At 41.0% G+C, this 19,162-nt stretch overlaps 2 protein-coding genes across 2 annotated transcripts in view; one reads left to right on the top strand and one right to left on the bottom strand.

The window, feature by feature from the left end:
• The first annotated feature begins 7,417 nt into the window (after positions 1–7,417).
• On the top strand, positions 7,418–10,018 carry LOC125001756 (tripartite motif-containing protein 16-like). The gene is made up of 2 exons (XM_047577260.1): positions 7,418–7,509; positions 7,890–10,018. Exon 2 carries the CDS (start codon positions 7,968–7,970, stop codon positions 9,723–9,725), a length of 1,758 nt encoding a protein of 585 aa, XP_047433216.1. The 5' UTR covers positions 7,418–7,509; positions 7,890–7,967; the 3' UTR covers positions 9,726–10,018.
• A 6,191-nt stretch (positions 10,019–16,209) lies between these two features.
• Positions 16,210–19,162, bottom strand: part of LOC125003611 (B-cell receptor CD22-like) — a 66,756-nt gene continuing 63,803 nt past the window's right edge. Inside the window, 3 exon segments of the mRNA XM_047577600.1 lie at positions 16,210–16,434; positions 16,775–16,835; positions 16,939–17,020. Of these exon segments, the coding sequence (XP_047433556.1) occupies positions 16,210–16,434; positions 16,775–16,835; positions 16,939–17,020 (368 nt within the window).

The following is a 19,162-nucleotide window of genomic DNA, read 5'->3' as shown; positions in this document are numbered from 1 at the left end:
AAGCAACTGGTGGTTATATGCCCCATCAAACAGAGCATCAGCAAGACGATAAAGTCAAAGTAGAAAGGAGGGGGAGGTCATGAATGACCCTCCTCGATCGTCAACAACGCCATCCATTTTTCCCATCTTGCGTGATACAGATCCCTTTTCAGTCTGAGCAGGAACGTTAGTCTCTCCATCTGGTGAGTTTCTTCATTAACCTCTGACCAGTCAGAGTTTGTGGGTGGGTCTGACTGCAGCCACTTACAGGTGATAGCTTTTTTTTTTTTTTTTTTTTTTGCTGCTACAGACATTATTTTTAAGAGGTATTTGTCATTTTCTGCCATCCCGTCAGGTAAATGACTTAGAAAAAGAGTTGTAAATGGTGGAGGACTCTGCTGTCCCAGTATCCGTTGTGTGGTTTTCACAGCATCGTCCCAAACGGGCCGTCGTCCTGGGCAACTCCAAAAGATGTGGTCGTGGTTTGCCTCATCACGTCCACATTTCCTCCAGCAGGTGTAAACCGCTGTTATTGAATATGTTTTCATTCTGGGTGTTAGAAAAAAAAAACAACAAGGTTCTTCCAACAGAATTCGCGCCACAAATAGAACAAGAAGTGGAAAAAGCATCACCACACATATTATCCCAATGTTTACAAGTTTACAATTCTCTCTCCCATCTCTCTCTGATGTATGTTGTGGTATCATCTCTGCTCTTTGCAATGCCCTGGAAAAGCTTTGAACATATTTACAGGTACCTTTATATGCCCGTATTATTAATTGTGTTATTTCGTTGTGATTCTGCAGTTTCCTTTACCCGGACTTCTTTCATAAAATATTGTAGATATCGAAAAAAAATCCTGATTTTCTAAGTTATATTTTTCTTCCAGTGCTTGAAAACTTTGTAGCGTATTTTTTTTTTTCAATATATTATAATAAGCAGTAAAACCCTTATTTGTCCAGTACTTAAACCTGGAGTCCATAACATACTTCAGTTCAAAGTCTGTGTCATGTCCAACACATCAGATTTTTTTCAGTTGGTTCCACAAATTGAATTGCTTCACAATCCCAAACCAGATGTGTAATGTAAAGGAGACAAATGGGTTGAAATGCTCTTGAAATGTTGTCATTAATTTGTTACCACCAATCACCGCTTCTATAGGGATGCCCCTGCTTTCCCCTGCCACGTCCTGACACTTTGCCTCATATCCACCATCACACCAGAGAAACACATATTTTAACTGGGCAGCAAGATAAAAACTCCTGAGATCAGGGAGAGACATACCAGCCCTTTCTTCATTAACAGTCAATGTGCTGTATTTAATCCTTGTTTTTTTCCTTCTCCAAATAAAACACAAAATTTGTTTGTCCCATTCATGAAATTGACTTGTTGGAATTTTAACAGGAAGTGCCTTGAATAGATATAATAGTTTAGGTAAAATAGACATTTTTATAAGGTCGATTCTTGCACTAAAGCTTAATAATAATAAAATAAAAGCTGTCCAGTTACCAAGATCTTCTTTGATTTTTTGTTTCTTGGTATTTTTTGTACAAATCATTAGGACAGTGAGTCAACCAAATTCCCAAATATTTAATGACGTTTTGAGACCAGTCGACTGGTATTCTGTGTTTGAGCTCCGGTGAGGGGATATAATTGAACGTTAGTACTTGAGTTTTCTGTATGTTCAGTTTATTACTCCAAAAAAGCGTTGAATAAGGTCAGCTGGACTTGTAGGATTTCTTGAAGACATTTGGCCACTCATCCAAGTAGCTTCTTCAGTTCTGATAAACTAGTGGGAAATTGAGGTTTAAATAGGAATAAACTATGTGGGTAACACCCACCAGGAACTTGCTTGACCAGAAACTGGGGTCACTAATTACCATAATGGCTGATACTTACCTGTCCTTGAATGGGGGAACTGTGTGTCTGGGCTACTTACCCTATGAATAGAGCTCTAATGAGGCTATTGTCCATGGGAACCTGGAGGCTCAATGTGTGAATGTTGTTGAAACTTCTTGGGGACAGAAGTCAAAACTGGATTATAAATAGTTGGTAAATTAAATCTCAGTCCACCTCCTCTGTTTAGAGAAGGTTTCTCCACTTTGACATAGATGGCTTCCTTAACTCCTCTCTCAAACCATCTGTCCTCTCTGGCCAGGACTTTGACGTTGGTATCTTCTAAGGAGTGTCCTTTGTCCTTCAGGTGGAGGTGGACTGCTGAGCCGTTTCCTGATGAACTGGCTCTCCTGTGTTGGGCCATGCGTTTGTAAATGGGTTGTTTTGTTTCCCCAGTGTACAAGTGTGTACATTCCTCACTACACTGAACAGCATACACTACATTACTCTGTTTCTGTCTAGGTGTTTTGTCTTTGGGGGGGACCAGTTTTTGCCTTAGTGTGTTGCCAGGTTTGAAATAAACTGGGATGCGGTGTTTACCAAAGATTCTCCTCAGTTTCTCTGATGCACCAGCTACGTAGGGGATGGTGATGTTCTTCCTTCTGCTGTGCTCCTCTTCCCTGTCCTTCCTGGGATATCTTTTTGAGTCTTTGACAAAGGCCCAGTTGGGATGTCCACATGTTTTGAGGGTTTGTTTGATGTGTTGTCCCTCCTTGTCCTTGCCCTCCTGTCTAGTGGGTACAGTTTGTGCTCGGTGCTGGAGGTTTCTGATGACTCCTAGATTGTGTTCCAGAGGGTGGTGTGAACAAATAACAAGTGTTGATCTGTGTGCGTGGGTTTTCTATATACTTCTATGTTGAGGCTTCGGTCTTCTTCAACATGCACCATGAGGCCTCGTAAAGCGTTGTGGCACATTACTCAAACTGTGTTTGATACTGTATCGGTGCTGTGTCACTGTGTTGCTCAATACTGACACCTGCTGGATTTTAATCATCATTACAGAGACTCAACTGGTTTACTGATTCAATGACCAAGTATATACAATAACATTGTTTAAGTTACTGTATTATATTTTGTGTACTATATTATTTTATATCTTAATCTTAGCTTAAAATATCTATGATATTTTTAAATGTACAGGGAATATTGCTTTCTCTGCCAGCCAGGTATCTCTGGACCTCAATAATTGTATCGGCTGTGGCGTTGGTTATTTAAAAAACAACAAATTGGCATTTTGGTTTTAGTCATCAATTACAAATCAGTACAAGATTTGTAAGAACGTAAATGCACAAATAAGCTGATAAAAACTGAATAATTAGGAGGGCGAAGAGCAGTACATAAAAGAAGAGCAGGAGAATAAGATAACAAAAAGAATAAAAATTGCAAAAGTGAGTAAAAAAACTGCATATTATCTACAATGGCAGGTCTGCTACCAGTTACAGGAGAGAGATGGATTGTGGAAAATAATATCAAGACCAATATGTAAAGAAAAAAAAACTGTAAAACAGCAGATAAAGTATGACAAATAAATAAATTAAGTGAGACGTGGTTAAAAAATTAAAATTAAAAGTGACATTGTAAGTAAAGTGACAAAGTAGTATTGCACAAGAGGTCATGTGATGTTGCACTTGAGTGTAACACAGGAGGTTTAAATTATTGTAACCGTCGTACAGTTCTTAGAGTTCAGGAGGAGAATAACATTGGGAACAAAGGTTGCTCTCCTCCTCTGGGTCTTACAGGCCGGACATCGGAACCTGCGACCAGACGGCAGCAGCTCAAATGCCGGGAACAGAGCATGAGTTGAGTCCTTGAGAATTCAACGAGCCAGGCCGCTCGCCTGCTGCTCGTACACAGTGCTCAGGTGGTGAGCAGGGAGTCCAATAGTCTTACAACACACCTTGACAATGTTATGCAGGCGGTTCCTATCCTGAACAGTTACAGAGTGATACCAGCAGCACATGGAGAAAGTTAAAACACTTTCAACGAATGTGTAATAGAATGTCAGCAAGATGTTCTTACTAAAAGAAAAAGAGTTCAGTTTCCTTCGTAGGTTCATCCTCTGGTGGCACTTCCTCAGGATCCCTTCGGTGTTGGAAGAGAACCTCAGTTGGCAGTGCAGGATGGTTCCCAGGTATCTGTATTCGCCAACTGTCTCGACCGGAGAACCGTGGACCATAGTGGTGACAGCTGCCGCCAGTTCCCTTTGGCTGCTGGAGAAGGTCACCACCATCTCCTTCGTTTTGCTGACATTCAGCTCCAGGCAGGAAGAGTCACACCACTCTGTGAACTGCTGCAGAGCGGGTCCATGGTGGAGGGAGGGACCGGACAGGAGGGACAGGAGAACTGTGTCGTCAGCAAACTTCACCAGGTGACAGTTGGGGTGCGTTGATCTGCACTTCGTCGGTGTACAGGATGAAGAGCAGCGGAGAAAGCACACAGCCTTGTGGGGAGCCAGTGGAGGTGGTGAGGAGATCAGACAGGTTATTGTTAATACGGACTCCCTGGGTTCGGTTGGTGAGAAAGTCCAGGATCCAGAGGATGAGCTGGCTGCTCAAGTTGAAATACGCTGGAGTCTCTCTGCCAGGATGTGCGGTTGCAGGGTGTTGAAGGCCGAGGAGAAGTCAGCAAACAGGAGTCTGGTGGAGGTGTTGGGAAGCTCCAGGTGTCTGTGGATGGTGTCGATGATGAAGGCTTTGGCATCGTCCACACCTTTGCGGCTTTGATGTGCAAATTGGAGCGGGTCGAGTTGTGAGTTGGTCAGAATGAGAATGTGTTGCCTGACTAGCCTCTCCATAGCCTTCATCACCCGGGAGCAGAGGGCCACTGGGCGCAGGTCGTTCAGGGCCCTGGGGGGGCTTCTCTTGGGAATGGGGATGATGGTTGAGTGTTTCCAACATTTGAGGACAGTTTCTGTGCTGATGGAGGTCTGGAACAGTTTCTGGAAGACACTCACTAACTGGTCCGCACAGTGACTGAGGACCCGACCACTGATGTTATCGGCTCCAGGTGCATTGTTAGCTTTGGATCTCTGACCAAAGTGTAAAGTTATAAGTTGTTCACACGCAGGCGAGACACGAGGAGGAGGAGGAGGAGGAGGAGGAGGGTTGAGTTGTTCACTGATGTGAAATAAACTGATTAATGCACTTTTTAAACATGTGGATTCAAGTCAGGACACATAAAGGTAATAAAAAACTTGTCAAATATGAGCCGGTGTTAGAAGCAAAGTGTTTGTAATCAAGGTTTGAAAAGGTTTGGCTTTTTATTTGCCGGTAATGTCGAGTAAATCCAAGTCAGTCTTCATGCTAACGTTTTCATTCATTCACCGCTGGTTGCTAATGCTAGCAGCCATGCCTGCCGTCCCTGAATATCTTTGCATTAGTTTTTATGTCTGGTAACTTAATGTGTGCACGGCAGAGTTTGTTTGGGGAAATTCATAGATCATAGGCCTAGGTTGTTTTCTCTTTTAAAATTGTCATGAAAAAAAACTTTTCCGTGACTTTTCACGGACCATACTTTTCATAAATGTGTGTCTTTGATTTGGGAAGCCGACAACTTAGTTAAACGAAACACACTCGATTTTTGAGTATTTCTTCTTCTTCTTCTTTTTTTTGGTAGGACATGCTTGTTCTTTCCATGGAGCTGCATCTCTCGCAGCAACATGCTACCCGACTCTCACTCTTCTTTCCGATGTTGGGACGTTGCCTCCGAGATGTAGAATGTGTGTTATAGATGAGAAACAAGACATTTTAGGATCACTGACTTGTATCAGAGCAGAGATGGCTTGTGATTTTATTTATTTTATTTTTTATAAGGAAGTCAATACCAATAATACTGTCAGCTGTCGTTGTTGCTTGGCTTTCAGTGTTTTCCCATTAATGAACTCGTATGGGTCCGTCACAGTCTGTGACTAAAAATATATTATTGCGTGTGTTGTTTTTAAACAGCATGTCTGTAATGGTGATAAACGTAAAATACACCGTACTCATTAAGGTTTTAATGATCGTTTTTTGTTGAAACTATTGTGTGTTTCTCATCAGTCTCTCAGGATAACACAAAATAATTTAATGGCACCACAAACTACACCTTCTAAAATGGCTGTGATTATAATTTTTTGTAATTTTTTCAACAATAAGTTAAGGTAATAAGGTAAGTGTTACTTAGGTTTAGTATGTTGAGATGTTCTCTTTCATATTTCGTATCAGCTTTAAAACATCTACCCATTGTCATTACTTTACAGTCAGCTAACATGTAAGATAATATGGTAGTGATCTTCATAAATGACTCAATACAGATGTGCAGTATTCCCTATATGGACGTTGCATGTAGTGTGATCACACTTTGATTCTTTTTGTGCATTGTACAGGCAGCAGATGAATCCCTCCTCCAGGAATCCATTGAGGATACCACTATGGGTATATATGTCTGCAAACACAGAGATGCCAATGAAAAACCAGAGGACGTTGGCATTGTCCTCGAGTCCCACATTGTGATGCAGGATTTGGACAGTGTTCCCCGAGCTGCTGCCATGTTGTTTGGCCTGATATATTCTTTGAACTTAAACCACCCTGCTGAACTGAAGTATACCTTTGAAGTTGCTGCAGAAGGTGGTCATGGAACTTGAAGGCAATGCACTGTCCAAACAAAACCCAAGTCCTGAAGAACAGACTTGATGAATGAACTGGCTATCCAGGCTCTCCAGCTTCATTTCCTGTTAATTCCAGTTGTTGGACTTACTTTTGAGCGGGTGGGAGCCTTTTTTTTGTGCTGTGAACCTCTTTAATCACTTGCATTGTAAGTTGAAGCAGTACACCAAAAAGTGTCACATAGAAGCTTAAAGAGATGCCTCACATTTAGTTTGTTCTGTTTAATATTATGGACAGATTTTTCATTTCCTCAGACACAAACACTCTGGATGTGTGTCTATGCAAAACGTAAGTTAGGGATAAAGTGCTGTAGATTGTTTTTCCCCAGTTCCTTTGGTGGTTTGGGCGCTTTAGATGTATTCCTTAGTTTTTCTTAGCACTGCAGCACATGTTATTCCTGCAATCCCTACAATGTTCCTCTATTGCAGTAGTTACACACGTCCTTCTATTATTTACTGTGGGTCATTTCAAGAGTTGTAGCTGTGTTCAGCTTCAGATTAAAAACATTTACAATTTTTTATTTATTTTTTTTAAATGGCATCATACTTTTAAGTACAACAAAGGTTGATTACAGCTTCAATCCTCAGATATTCAAATATATCAGTAAGAAAACAAAGAAAATCAGTTCAGTTTTTTTTAAGTGTCATGATGTTCAGACTTTGGCCTGAGTTGATTTGATTTGTTTGCTGTGGCTCAGTTGTTCATTTAAAGCTTTGGTTAAAATGTTAAACAATATAAATGAAAATAAACAGTGAATGATAAAATGACATTTCAACACAGTCATTCATAATTGTTGAATTAGAACAAAATAAAAGACTTCCTTCACTACTGCCGACCAGGAAATAAACACAGTCCCTCCTTCTTTGTCACGTGTTTAGTTTTATGATGCAACTGTTGGTCGAGGTTCAAACCTGCAGCTACTTCCTGCTCTGAAACATTTTTTCTTTTCCTGCTGTGAAGTGAAGCAGTTCCTCCGTGCAGCTACAAACAAGTAAGTAGGCTCTGACCGTTTGTATTCACTGTAGATTATTTACCTGACTGATGGTAGGTCATTCATTCAGATCAGGAAATCAGATCAAATCAAGAGTTTTAACATTGGCTCCTTTAAACGTTCAATGTTAACGTGGAAAATCTCTTCCAGGACTCTTGGTTGTTCAGCACTAGTTAATAAATGTCAGGATAATAAGAGCAACGTGTGTGTAACTGTAACACGTCTGTGGCGTCTATGACCATGAATGATGTGGATTTTATTGTGATTTGTTTTGTCGTCTGCTCCTCTTCCTGGAACAAGTCAGAGTCTGATAACTCCTCCCTCTTCCTGGAGCAGCTCCACTCATATTTCCTCATGTCTCCTTGTTCCCTCCCCTTTAGATCTCTACATTGAAGATGGGTGTAAGCAGCATGTGGTGAAGTGTGAGAGCTGACAGGCTCCATTCACTGTACAATCACATGTTGTTCAGATCAGAGCTCAGACTAGTTTCACTTCTAGCAAACAGAAACTCACACCAGTCGTCGACACTGAGAGGTGAAATGGAGCAGAAAGGAGTTCAGCTGGACAGAGAAACCTTCTCTTGTTCCATCTGTCTGGATCCACTGAAGGATCCTGTGTCTATTCCCTGTGGACACAACTACTGCATGAACTGTATTAAAAGCCACTGGGATGAAGAAGACCAGAAGGGAATCTACAGCTGCCCTCAGTGCAGGAAGACTTTCATACCGAGGCCTGTCCTGGAGAAAAACACCATGTTAGCAGAGTTAGTGGAGCAGCTGAAGAAGACTGGACTCCAAGCTGCTCCAGCTGATCACTGCTATGCTGGACCTGAAGATGTGGCCTGTGATGTCTGCACTGGGAGGAAGCTGAAAGCCTTCAAGTCCTGTATAAACTGTCCGGCCTCTTACTGTGAGAAACACCTCCAACTTCACTATGATGTAGCTCCATTAAAGAAACACAAGCTGGTGGAGCCCTCCAAGAAGCTCCAGGAGAACATCTGCTCTCGTCATGATGAGGTGATGAAGATTTTCTGTCGTACTGATCAGCAGAGTATCTGTTATCTCTGCACACTGGATGAACATAAAGGCCACGACACAGTCTCAGCTGCAGCAGAAAGGACTGAGAAGCAGAAGGAGGTGGAGGTGATGCTAGAAAACATCCAGCAGACGATCCAGGAGAGACGCAAAGACGTGGAGCTGCTTAGACAGGAGCTGAAGGCCATGGCTCACTCTGCTGATAAAACAGTGGAGGACAGTCGGGAGATCTTCACTGAGATGATCCGTCTCCTCCAGAAAAGAAGCTCTGATGTGGAGCAGCTGGTCAGATCCCAGCAGGAAACTGAAGAGAGTCGAGTCAAAGATGTTGAGGAGAAGCTGGAGCAGCAGATCACTGAGCTGGAGAGGAAAGGCTCCGAGCTGAAGCAGCTCTTAAACACAGAGGATCACAACCAGTTTCTACACAACTACCCCTCACTGCCACCACCCAGTGAGTCTACACACTCATCCAGCATCAAGATTCGTCCTCTGAGGAACTTTGATGGCGTGAAAGCAGCTGTGACAGAGACCAGAGAGAAACTACAGGACATTCTGAGAGAGACATGGACAAACATCTCAGTGACAGTGACTGAAGTGGATGTTTTACTGCCACAACCAGAGCCAAAGACCAGAGATGAATTCAGGAAATATTCATGTGAAATCACACTGGATCCAAACACAGCAAACACACGTCTGTTATTATCTGAGGGGAACAGAAAAGTAACATTAATGAAACAACCTCAGTCTTATTCTGATCATCCAGACAGATTCACTGGTTGTTGGCAGGTCCTGAGTAGAGAGAGTCTGACTGGACGTTGTTACTGGGAGGTGGAGAGGAGAGGAAGAGGAGTTTATGTAGCAGTCGCATACAAGAATATCAGCAGAGCAGGGAGGTCAAATGAATGTTTGTTTGGATTCAATGACAAATCTTGGTCATTATATTGTTACACAAACAGTTACACATTTATCCACAACAAAGTCAAAACTCCCGTCTCAGGTCCTGGTTCCTCCAGAGTAGGAGTGTACCTGGATCACAGAGCAGGTCTTCTGTCTTTCTACAGCGTCTCTGAAACCATGACTCTCCTCCACAGAGTCCAGACCACATTCACTCAGCCTCTCTATGCTGGACTCTGGTTATTTTATGGTGTTGGAGCCACTGCTGAGTTGATGAAAGTGAAATAGACAGAAGTCTCTTCAGGGACAGTTGGTTAAAATGTGTCTTCTAGTCTCCAGGTGGTTTGGTCTCCATGGTTGTAGCTGAGAGCTCATTGTTGTGTCATGTCTTCACTGCTCAGAGATCAGCTGTCAGTCACACTTTGTGGGCGGTACTTTGTCGTCTCCTGGTTTGTTGTTTGCTTGATGTTGGACTTTGTTTGGGTGGCGCTCCTTCCTGTGTCTGTTTAGCCACGGAGGCTCTCACTGCTCACCATGACTTTGATTCACATAAACTGACATTTGTCCACATGAGAATCTGAACTTGTCTGTGCTCTGAACGTCTCATCAACATTTGTGTTGATGTGTTTGTATGTTGTTGTTGTTGTTGAAATGGATGAAGAGACGAGCTCATGTCAACTGTAGTGATCATGATCATCATCAATCAGGACATCAGTCATTATCTGATTGTACATAGCTGATATTCTGAGTCCAACTAACTGATTGTGTGGATGAAGTGAATCTGTGCATGAAATCACTGAACAAGAGTCATTGATCAGACTTTACTGATTTAATGGGAGAACAAACTGAAGCTTCACATGATGAATAAAGCTGCTGTTTGTCACACATGAACAAATGACCGTCTCCTGTCTTTATTCCAGGATCTCAGCATTTTGCATTTGGTTCTTTTTTATTGCATTTTCTTTCTTTTTCTTTTTGAATCAAATAGTCCCTTAAGTTGACAGCCTTGTGTTTTCTGTTCAACTTTCTGCCATCTCTGTCTGTCTGTGTTCTCTGAGCCCTGTTTACATGGAGGAAGATGAAGCTCTTGATGAGACAATCCAGCAGAAGAGTCTGACACAGGCCTTGTAGTGTTCAAAGTTTAACGTTACATTTTCTAGTCCTTTTAAATTGTGGTAATATTATATTTGCATACAACAATGTTGCAACATTTTTCAGAATAAACCAGGTAATAATTTTACAGGTAATAATATTTTGTTGTGAACCCAAATGTAGGAGCCTTTTAATCTCATATCCAGTGTTTATTTTATATTAATAAGTGATATAAGTATTTATGTTTTCACTATTTAGTTGAATGGTATTTGTAGTGGTGGCCCCTAGATGGCGATAACATTTCTACCTGCACAGGAAATAAGAGGTCAGAGGTCACAGGTGAGGGGGGGTGGAGTTAAATGCCACAGGTGTGCATTGATTGAGGGAGAAGACACATGGATGATGGACACAGTTTAGTTTTTCATCATGATTAGACCATGATTAAGACAATATGTTATGTTTGATTCGTGGTTTATTCCACCACCAGTTCACCAGATATCATCCTCGTCAATAACGTCATCATGTTCTCTGTCATCTGTCACACTCAACACCTTCAACAAATGGAGGCGACTCACTTTAAAGACAAGTTTGTTTGGACGTTCTTTGATCAGTGGAGAAATGGACACGCGTTAAAACTCCCAAACACCCATGCTGCAGGTGACTCATTTGTCTTTTAATAGTCACCAACTTTCAAAGTTGAATTATTATAGGTGAATAGAAACCAACTGGATTCAAAGGGAATGAATTAAAAACCCTTGTATGGTTCATCATGAGTGTTTTTTAAAAGAATATTTATATTTTTACGTTAACCTGGTGAATTCAGGTTGAAGGGTGTAATGTGTCTGTGGGCTGAAGTGCTAGTTTACACAGTACAGGATGAACTATTAATTAGTTTTATCTTCCAGGCTCACCTAATGGATGCACACCCAGACTCCACATCCTCCACCTGCAACATACAGTTTATCCATGTACAGGAAGGACGGTGTCCACAATAATCGTGCAAGGGGGGTGGGAAACCTCCTGCATTTCTGTCCCTGTGTGTAGTTGTCTACATTGTGTCAGGGGACATTCTGCAACGTCACACTTGACCACATCGGTGACTCTGAGTTGAGGGAGAAGCTCAAAAAGGTGATGCGCACTATCCTGAACTAATGACTATTTTAGTTGATTAACCAGGGAGTGTTTTCAAAGTAAGTCTGTCCTCCTCTACTGTGAATAAAGACTCATTCATTCATTCTGAGTTCAAAACAAGATCATATTTGCTGCTTTGCAAAATGTGAGATGTGTAAACAAGGTGGCCACAAGGAAACTGGTTCTTTTTTTTTTACGAAGCCATGATGTCATCTATTACACTGATTCATTATTAACATCATGTTTTGAGTGTATTTGATTAATTACAAATACACTGTGAACCCGAACGTTCAAAGTTATTAAATAGATTAAGTAGTGTTTACTCAAAGTTTAAATAAAGTTCCACTAACGTAATTATGTCAAGTTCTTGTAACATGTTCTTCCTTTGAGTAACTTAAACTAATATTGTTTGATTATATTGAACTATTTGTATATTAAGTAAACATAACTTAAAAACTTAAGCGGGAAAATAACTGCTAAAGTTGGACCCACGTGGCAGCATCTAGCTTCACTGGACGTACTGTAAGTTTTGATTGTTAATATTAGTATATTGTCAAATCAAGTTAAATAAATACCAGGAGGTGTGGGTGGTTTCTGCAATAAGACAATCAGACAAAGCACCACCAAAGGCAGAATTTTATTTCATTTTTCTACCACATTCAGCCCTTTTAGATGGTGTCAACGTAGCTTTTCACACACAACGTCTTGGCTGGGACAGCTAGCGATGGGAAGTAGTCAGTACCTGCCTGATTTCACATGGACACGTCAGAAAACAGACTCGATACCAACACGAAGCGATGGCTGTGTAATGGCACTGTCATTTCTAGAGGAGGCTGACACCTGAAGTTAGAAGGTTCATCTTCTTCTCAAAGTAAGGTGTGCTCATACAGGACCAAGCATGTTTGGAGCAGGTTAGTCAACTCTGCTGTGTCCAGCTCTCTCTGCTACAAAGTAAAAGCACCAAGAATCCTTAAATTAGAGGTCTGTGTGTTATTCCAAGTCAAGTGTTGTGTTCTTCATTCATGCTGTTAACTGTGCACTGGTAAACAAGAGATGATAAATGATGGTAGATCATAGACGAGTCTGTTGAGGATCATTTGAAGTTACACGGCCCAACATTCTGCTCCGAATGGACTTTTCTAACGTTTTCTTCCTCCACATCAGGTGAATCAGAGTTTACAGTACATCTAACTCTGCAGTGGACCTGAGGAAAGGACGCAACATGTTGACACCAAGACTCTCTGCTGCTTTGATGTATTTAAAATACATGGTGCCCACATATTTTATATCTAAGTATTTTTCACTGAAGTGATTCTGAGCGAGTATCTTGAGTCCAGTAGTGATAGTACATCTCAGAGTCCTTCAGCATCTTCAGACTTGTGTGTGTTGCAGTGAAATCTGTTTCATGTTACTCGAATAAACCACTAATTGTGATGAACGCAGTATTTCCTCACCCAGTCAGCTCAGCACGTCCGTCCAAACATGGACAACTCACCCCTGATTCCCTCCTCCCACACCCACAACCTTGGATTCATCCTTGACACTGGCCTCACCCTCGAATCAAACAGGTCACTACAACAGCCTTCCCCCCTCAGAAACATCCCCCGTCTCTGTCCATCTCTCTCCTCCACCGCAGCTCAAACACTCATCCACTCTTTCATGGCCTCCAGACCGGACTACTCCACGTGTTGTGCGTTCAGAGATGGTGTTGTGCGTTCCTTGGTTCTAACAGTTTACCATGTTGGTCCCTTGGAATACACAACATCTTTCATTGCATTGATGACGCTTTGAGCACTTATGGAACTCACTTTCACTGCCTTTCTGTTTGCTGCCTCATATTTAGTTTAAATATGGAGAGCCTTGTGTGGAGCATCGCTTCAAGACTTCTGAACCCAGTCGACCATGTTAGCCCCTTGGAATATGGACTGTTCATTCACTAGTACTGGACTGAAATAATGCAGCTCACATGCATCGCCTTCATCTATGTTTTTGGCATTTTTTTTTTTTTTTTTAATAACAAGTGTTCGTACATGTTGCAGGTCAGAAGTGTTTTTGCTCCACACTCTTTGATAACAAGTGTTGTCCTTGTAAAGGGAACATGTTTGGTTTCACTAGGAAGCTGGTTTAAGGTCAGACAGTACTTTGTTCTAATGACTGAATTGTGTTTATTTGTGCGTGTTTGTGCATGTGTACGTACCTACATGATACTGACAAGTGGATTTTTCATCGTATTTTCTACTTTTATAGAACTAGTTTTTATTCTTCAACAAAATACAGTTTTTCTTGTTGCTGAAAGTAGAGATGGGACGTTCCACACTGAGGCTCTGGAGCCTGTTTCACTCTATTGAAGCAGATTGGTTGGAAACACTGTGTCGAGGCTTGTGTCACATCTCTGACACCGATGACGTTTGAAGCTTCGTACGTCACAAAGAAACACCGGAAACTTTGGAGCCCCTTCATTCATTAAAAGGAGACGCAAAATGCTCAGTGTTCCCTCTCTGCTTCATAGTGTTATGAGAGAAATAGTGGAGGATTATACCATTGAGGAGATCTTATTCATAAATAACAAGTGTTGCACAACCACAAACATACATCCCACAAGCACAATTCTCTCATGCACATATTCACTTTATTTCCACACTGCCATAAGGAAGTCCTTCAGAAACATTCATAGAAATAAAAGTATCTCTACAGTGTTTAATTTGAGTCTTTTTACACCATGTGTTACATTAAAACCACTTTCTCTTAATAACAACCAGGAAATGTATATCATCCAAATCCAGAGATGTCCTTATTATCATCACCATTGAAAGTTGTTTCCAGTGAAACTTCCAGTCATGTCTCCAAAACACTGATGTTGAAAAACTTGTCATCTCACTTCACAGCAAAAATAATTCATATTTAAATCAAGTTTCAAGTAATAAGTCACATTTCAAACTGTTGACACAGCTGCTTAAGAGCGACTTGACTGATGTGTGAATGGTTTGGAAGTTGGTGGCTGCTATAAACGCAGCTGGCCACTAGATGTCACTGGAAGCTTCAAACCTTTTTTGGGTAGAATCAGGAAGAAGCACCAGAAGCTTCATGAGGCTTCATCCACCCATCTCTAGTTGAAAACAATGTTGTTCTCCATGGCCTCATTTATTTAGAGAACTTCATGTTAGTAATTGTGGTTGTTGGTTTGGCTGCATTCATTTATTTTAGTAGATTCATGTACAGAAATGGTTTAATATTATGTAGGATGGACACACAAAGTATGCAGGAGTTTTATATCTTAACAGTGTGAGACGCACTTTAACAATTTAAGCTGATGTAACAAAATACTGCAAATACTTTATATAAAAACACATGTTAACTGAATAAATAACTAAATAAATAAAATAGTCATGTTGATTTGCATAGGGTAACTGAAAATACTATACATGAAGAAGTCATGTTGGTTTAACATTGGTTAGTTTCATGAACATTAATGAAGGAAACAGTTTTAAAATCTATTTATGTTATTTGGACAAATAAGAAGTGAGTAAACTAAACACAAATAATTCATGGTCAACATAACTTTAATATGTGCAACTGATGTACATATTTTTCTTCTTGTAAATTGAACAGAGTTTTTTTCAGTGTGGGTTTATTGTACCTCAGGCTTCACTCTGGATGATGTTCCTCAACGTGTTATAAACCTTGAGTTTGGTTCTCACACACTAACCACATATGAATCCCACACATTCAAGTGTCAGTGTTCGTAGTCGGATCATTGTCTTGTCCTCAGTCGTCCTCTTTGATCACTGCCTTTCTTCTTCTCTTTCTCTTTCCTTTCATAAATCTTTTTTTTAATGTCCATGCATCAGTTGCACATTCGTCTCCTGCTCAGAAGGCAGTGAGGTTCTGTCAGGGAGATAGTTATGGCTGTCATGGTTTCTTGTCATGACCTTTCTGCTCCAGGATGTGTTTAAAGCAGCACTTGTCACCGTAGACACAGCGTGTGGTCCTCCAGTAAACACACTCCTCTCCATTTATAGACACCTCCTATCTGGACACAGTCCAACAAGAAGCTCCTGCATGGCTTCCCCACACAGGACAGTAAATTACAGCAGTGCATACGGGCAAATTTAATAGAAATGTTTCACTTCTGAAGCTTAAAATGTTATTTCATATGCTACCTTTGCTATAAAAGAGCTAAATAACCCTGTTATGTGTAAGTACAGTAGTTGAACAGAAATGATTGTAGACAGTATAGTAGCACATTGTCCATTTTAAGACAAACTGGACAAACTTCATGGAAACTTCAGATGGAGACACAGGTTTGTGTTGTGTTCATTCTCTGTGTTTGTTGTTCACTGTGCTGTACAGCACAGACACATCCTCCTCAGCTTCACCTCTTATTCTGAAATGGGTAAACATACGTTTAAAATACTTACAGCAATAAAACCACAACAATAAGGCATGTTTAATAAGAACAGATTTAACATGGTTACCTCCATCCACCAGTCAAGTTACACATCATCATGTAGTGCAGACTTTGAGGGAATTTAATAAAAAGGTAAAAGACTCACCCTGAAGCAGTAACCTGGATAGCTGTGTACACTACATCATCTTCCTCCATCTCTGTCTTCTTCTTCTGTTTGTTGTGTTGAGCTAGCGTGATGTTGGAGTAGAGAGGATCTTCTTGGTTCTTAGAGAAACTTACGGTGGCGTAGCAAACTTCATCCTGCTGCTCTGCTGATATTCTCTGTGTTGTAGCTGCAGCGTTGTCGTTTTCTGGACCCACACTTGACTGAAGGGCAAATATTTCATCAATAAGAGAACTTTAACTAGTTAGAAAATGGACAATAACTGCAACACACAAGATAACAGTATAGTATAAAAGCTGAACGACTAAAGATGGACATCTGCCTCAGCCACCCAACCTTTATGAACAAAAAACTTGTTGATTTATCCTGTTAATGTCCCTCTCTCATTTATGACAGAGAATAAGTGACTGATGTGAATACATGGCTCTAGGTTCATCAAGTGAAAACCAATCAGGATGAAAAAAGAGTGGGGGGCAGGAACACAAGTTTCCAACAAGTTTCTCTCATTTGTTTTCAGACTAAAGTGGAACTCTTTGTCCTTACCTCTGCTTTGTTGTTTGATCTTTGTCTGGACCCTGAGGTTTGTTTCCAGGATCTCTTTCTTCTGCAGAGAAGCAGAATGAACAAACAGAAGGAATCCTAAGAAATCACTAAAGAACTGAGTTTGAGATGCATTTTTGATGAACCAGTGAAAATGAACTGCTCACCTAATCAGCAGGAAGACAGACAGGAAAATGATGACCAGGAAAAAATCTGTTAATGACCCAGCTACTGCTGATTTCACTGAACCTGCGTTAAAATGGAAACACAGCAAAATAATTTCTGATAATTTCAGGAGTGTCTACTACCACCTCCCTGTGTCTGTGTGGGTTTTCTCCAGATACTCCGGTTTCCTCCCACCTCCAAAGACATGCTCGTTAGGCTGATTGGTGACTCTAATTTGACCCTCGGTGTGAGTGTGAATGGTTGTTTGTCTCTGTGTTAGCCCTGTGATAGACTGGAGACCTGTCCAGCGTGGACCCCCCCTCTCGCCCAATGACAGATGAGATGGAATAGTTAAAATATATAACCAGTTATTGATACTCATCCCCATAGAGGGGATATCGAAGCCATTAGCACACATCTGTTATTGGTCATTTCAAACTGGTACGTTTCCAAACCAAGTGAAAGTTGCTAAGGTCATTCCGCTACACAAACCTGGGAGAAAACACAACTTTACAAACCACAGACGTGTCTTAATACTACAGCAACTCTCAAAAAAAGAATGGATACATTTTTGAAAGAAAAAAAAATATTTTCTGAAAGTCAGTATGGGTTTAGTATCAATATTACAGGCAACAATGGAATGAAAAATAAAGAAAAAAGGAACACGGATAGGATTATTCATCAATTTCAAAAATGTGTTTGATACAATTAACCATAACATACTGTTCAATATGAGATAAGGGGACTGGTATCAGAGTTATCTGAACAGGCGACAACAGTTCGTAAAGTTGGGTAATCACTGCTGTATTTGGATATTGCTTGTGGTGTCCTCCAGAGGTCAGTATTGGGCCTCAACTTGTTTATCCTTTACATTTATGATAAGTGGAAACATTATAAATGGGGAAATGAAAAAAGAAAAACAAATGGTTTGACTGGAATAAATTAATGTTATTTGGCAAAAACACAGTAAACACAAAGGTGTGAATAGAAATCGATGGGGTTGAGCGAGAGAAGAGAGACCTGCATGTTGTATTTCTAGACCTGGCTAAAGCATTTGGTTCAGTACCTCACTGTTTGTTATGGGAAGCTTTTTGATTTTTTTTAGAGTTCCAGCCAGTATCATAGGTCTAGTCAAAGCATATTTTGCAGAAATACAGCTCTGCTTCACCACAGCAGAGAATACTACAGCATGAGAGCAGCTGGAGGTAGGCATCATGGCAGGGTGTACAGTCTCTCCACTAGCCTTTACAATGGCAATGGAGGTGATTAATAGGGCCTCGAAATGGGTGGTAGGTGGAGAAAAGCTGCATGGAGGGCTTCGTCTCCCCGCAATTAGGGCCTATATGGATGACATGACGACTGTGACGTCAGCTGCTCCATGTACTAGCAGACTGCTGGATAAGATAAACAGCAACTTGCAGTGGGCTAGGATGAAAGTGAAGCCGAATAAGTCTCAGAGTATCTCAGTTATTAAAGCAAAGATAGTAAATAAGAGGACTGTTGGAATTTTTTCAGTGGACAGATGAGACCAAAGTAGAATAGTTTGGTTTAAATGTTTGGGCATCGTCGTGTTTGGAGATGAACCAACTCTGCATTCCAGCACCAGAACCTCATCCCTCCATGACACATGGGGGCGCTAATGTCCTGGTCTGGACCTGTTCTGCTGCATCTTCTCTTCTTCTAATTTCAGGACACAAACTTCCGCTGATGATTGAAGTAGTTTTTATTAAAAAATGTAGAAAATTATGAAGTTGTGAAGTTGCATGTCTTCAGGGATATTAGACAAAACTTCAAAGCAAAGTAAACTCACAGACTGAAGGAGAGCAGTAATCCTCATGTCCACTGAAAGCACAGGAGATGGTGTCTCCAGGAGAAAAGTTGTCAGTCAAAGTAGAAGTTTGCTGTGTCCTGGTTCTCTGTTTGTTCTTGAACCAGACGTAAAGACGACCAGCTGGACTGCAGCTGCTAAGACACTTGAGCTCTGCCTCAGTTTGAGACTGATGGACTGATATTATTCTGGTCACCTGCACCTGCAGAGCTGCACATGACAACACAACAGTAATGTCACATCTGTTTAAATACTCAATGCACAGATACATCCACCTACACAGTTAGAGTTCATCAGTACCTGTGACAGTCAGAGTTGTTCCAGGTAAAACACTTCTCCATTCAAACCCTGATGTCTTGAATTTGAAGTGATACTCAGATGAATAACTCTCTCTCAGG

This window comes from Mugil cephalus, chromosome 2 (assembly GCF_022458985.1).
Source record: "Mugil cephalus isolate CIBA_MC_2020 chromosome 2, CIBA_Mcephalus_1.1, whole genome shotgun sequence".
Classification (NCBI taxonomy): Eukaryota; Metazoa; Chordata; class Actinopteri; order Mugiliformes; family Mugilidae; genus Mugil; species Mugil cephalus.
Note: the sequence above shows the minus strand (reverse complement) of the source record. Positions and strands in the feature narration are given on the sequence as shown.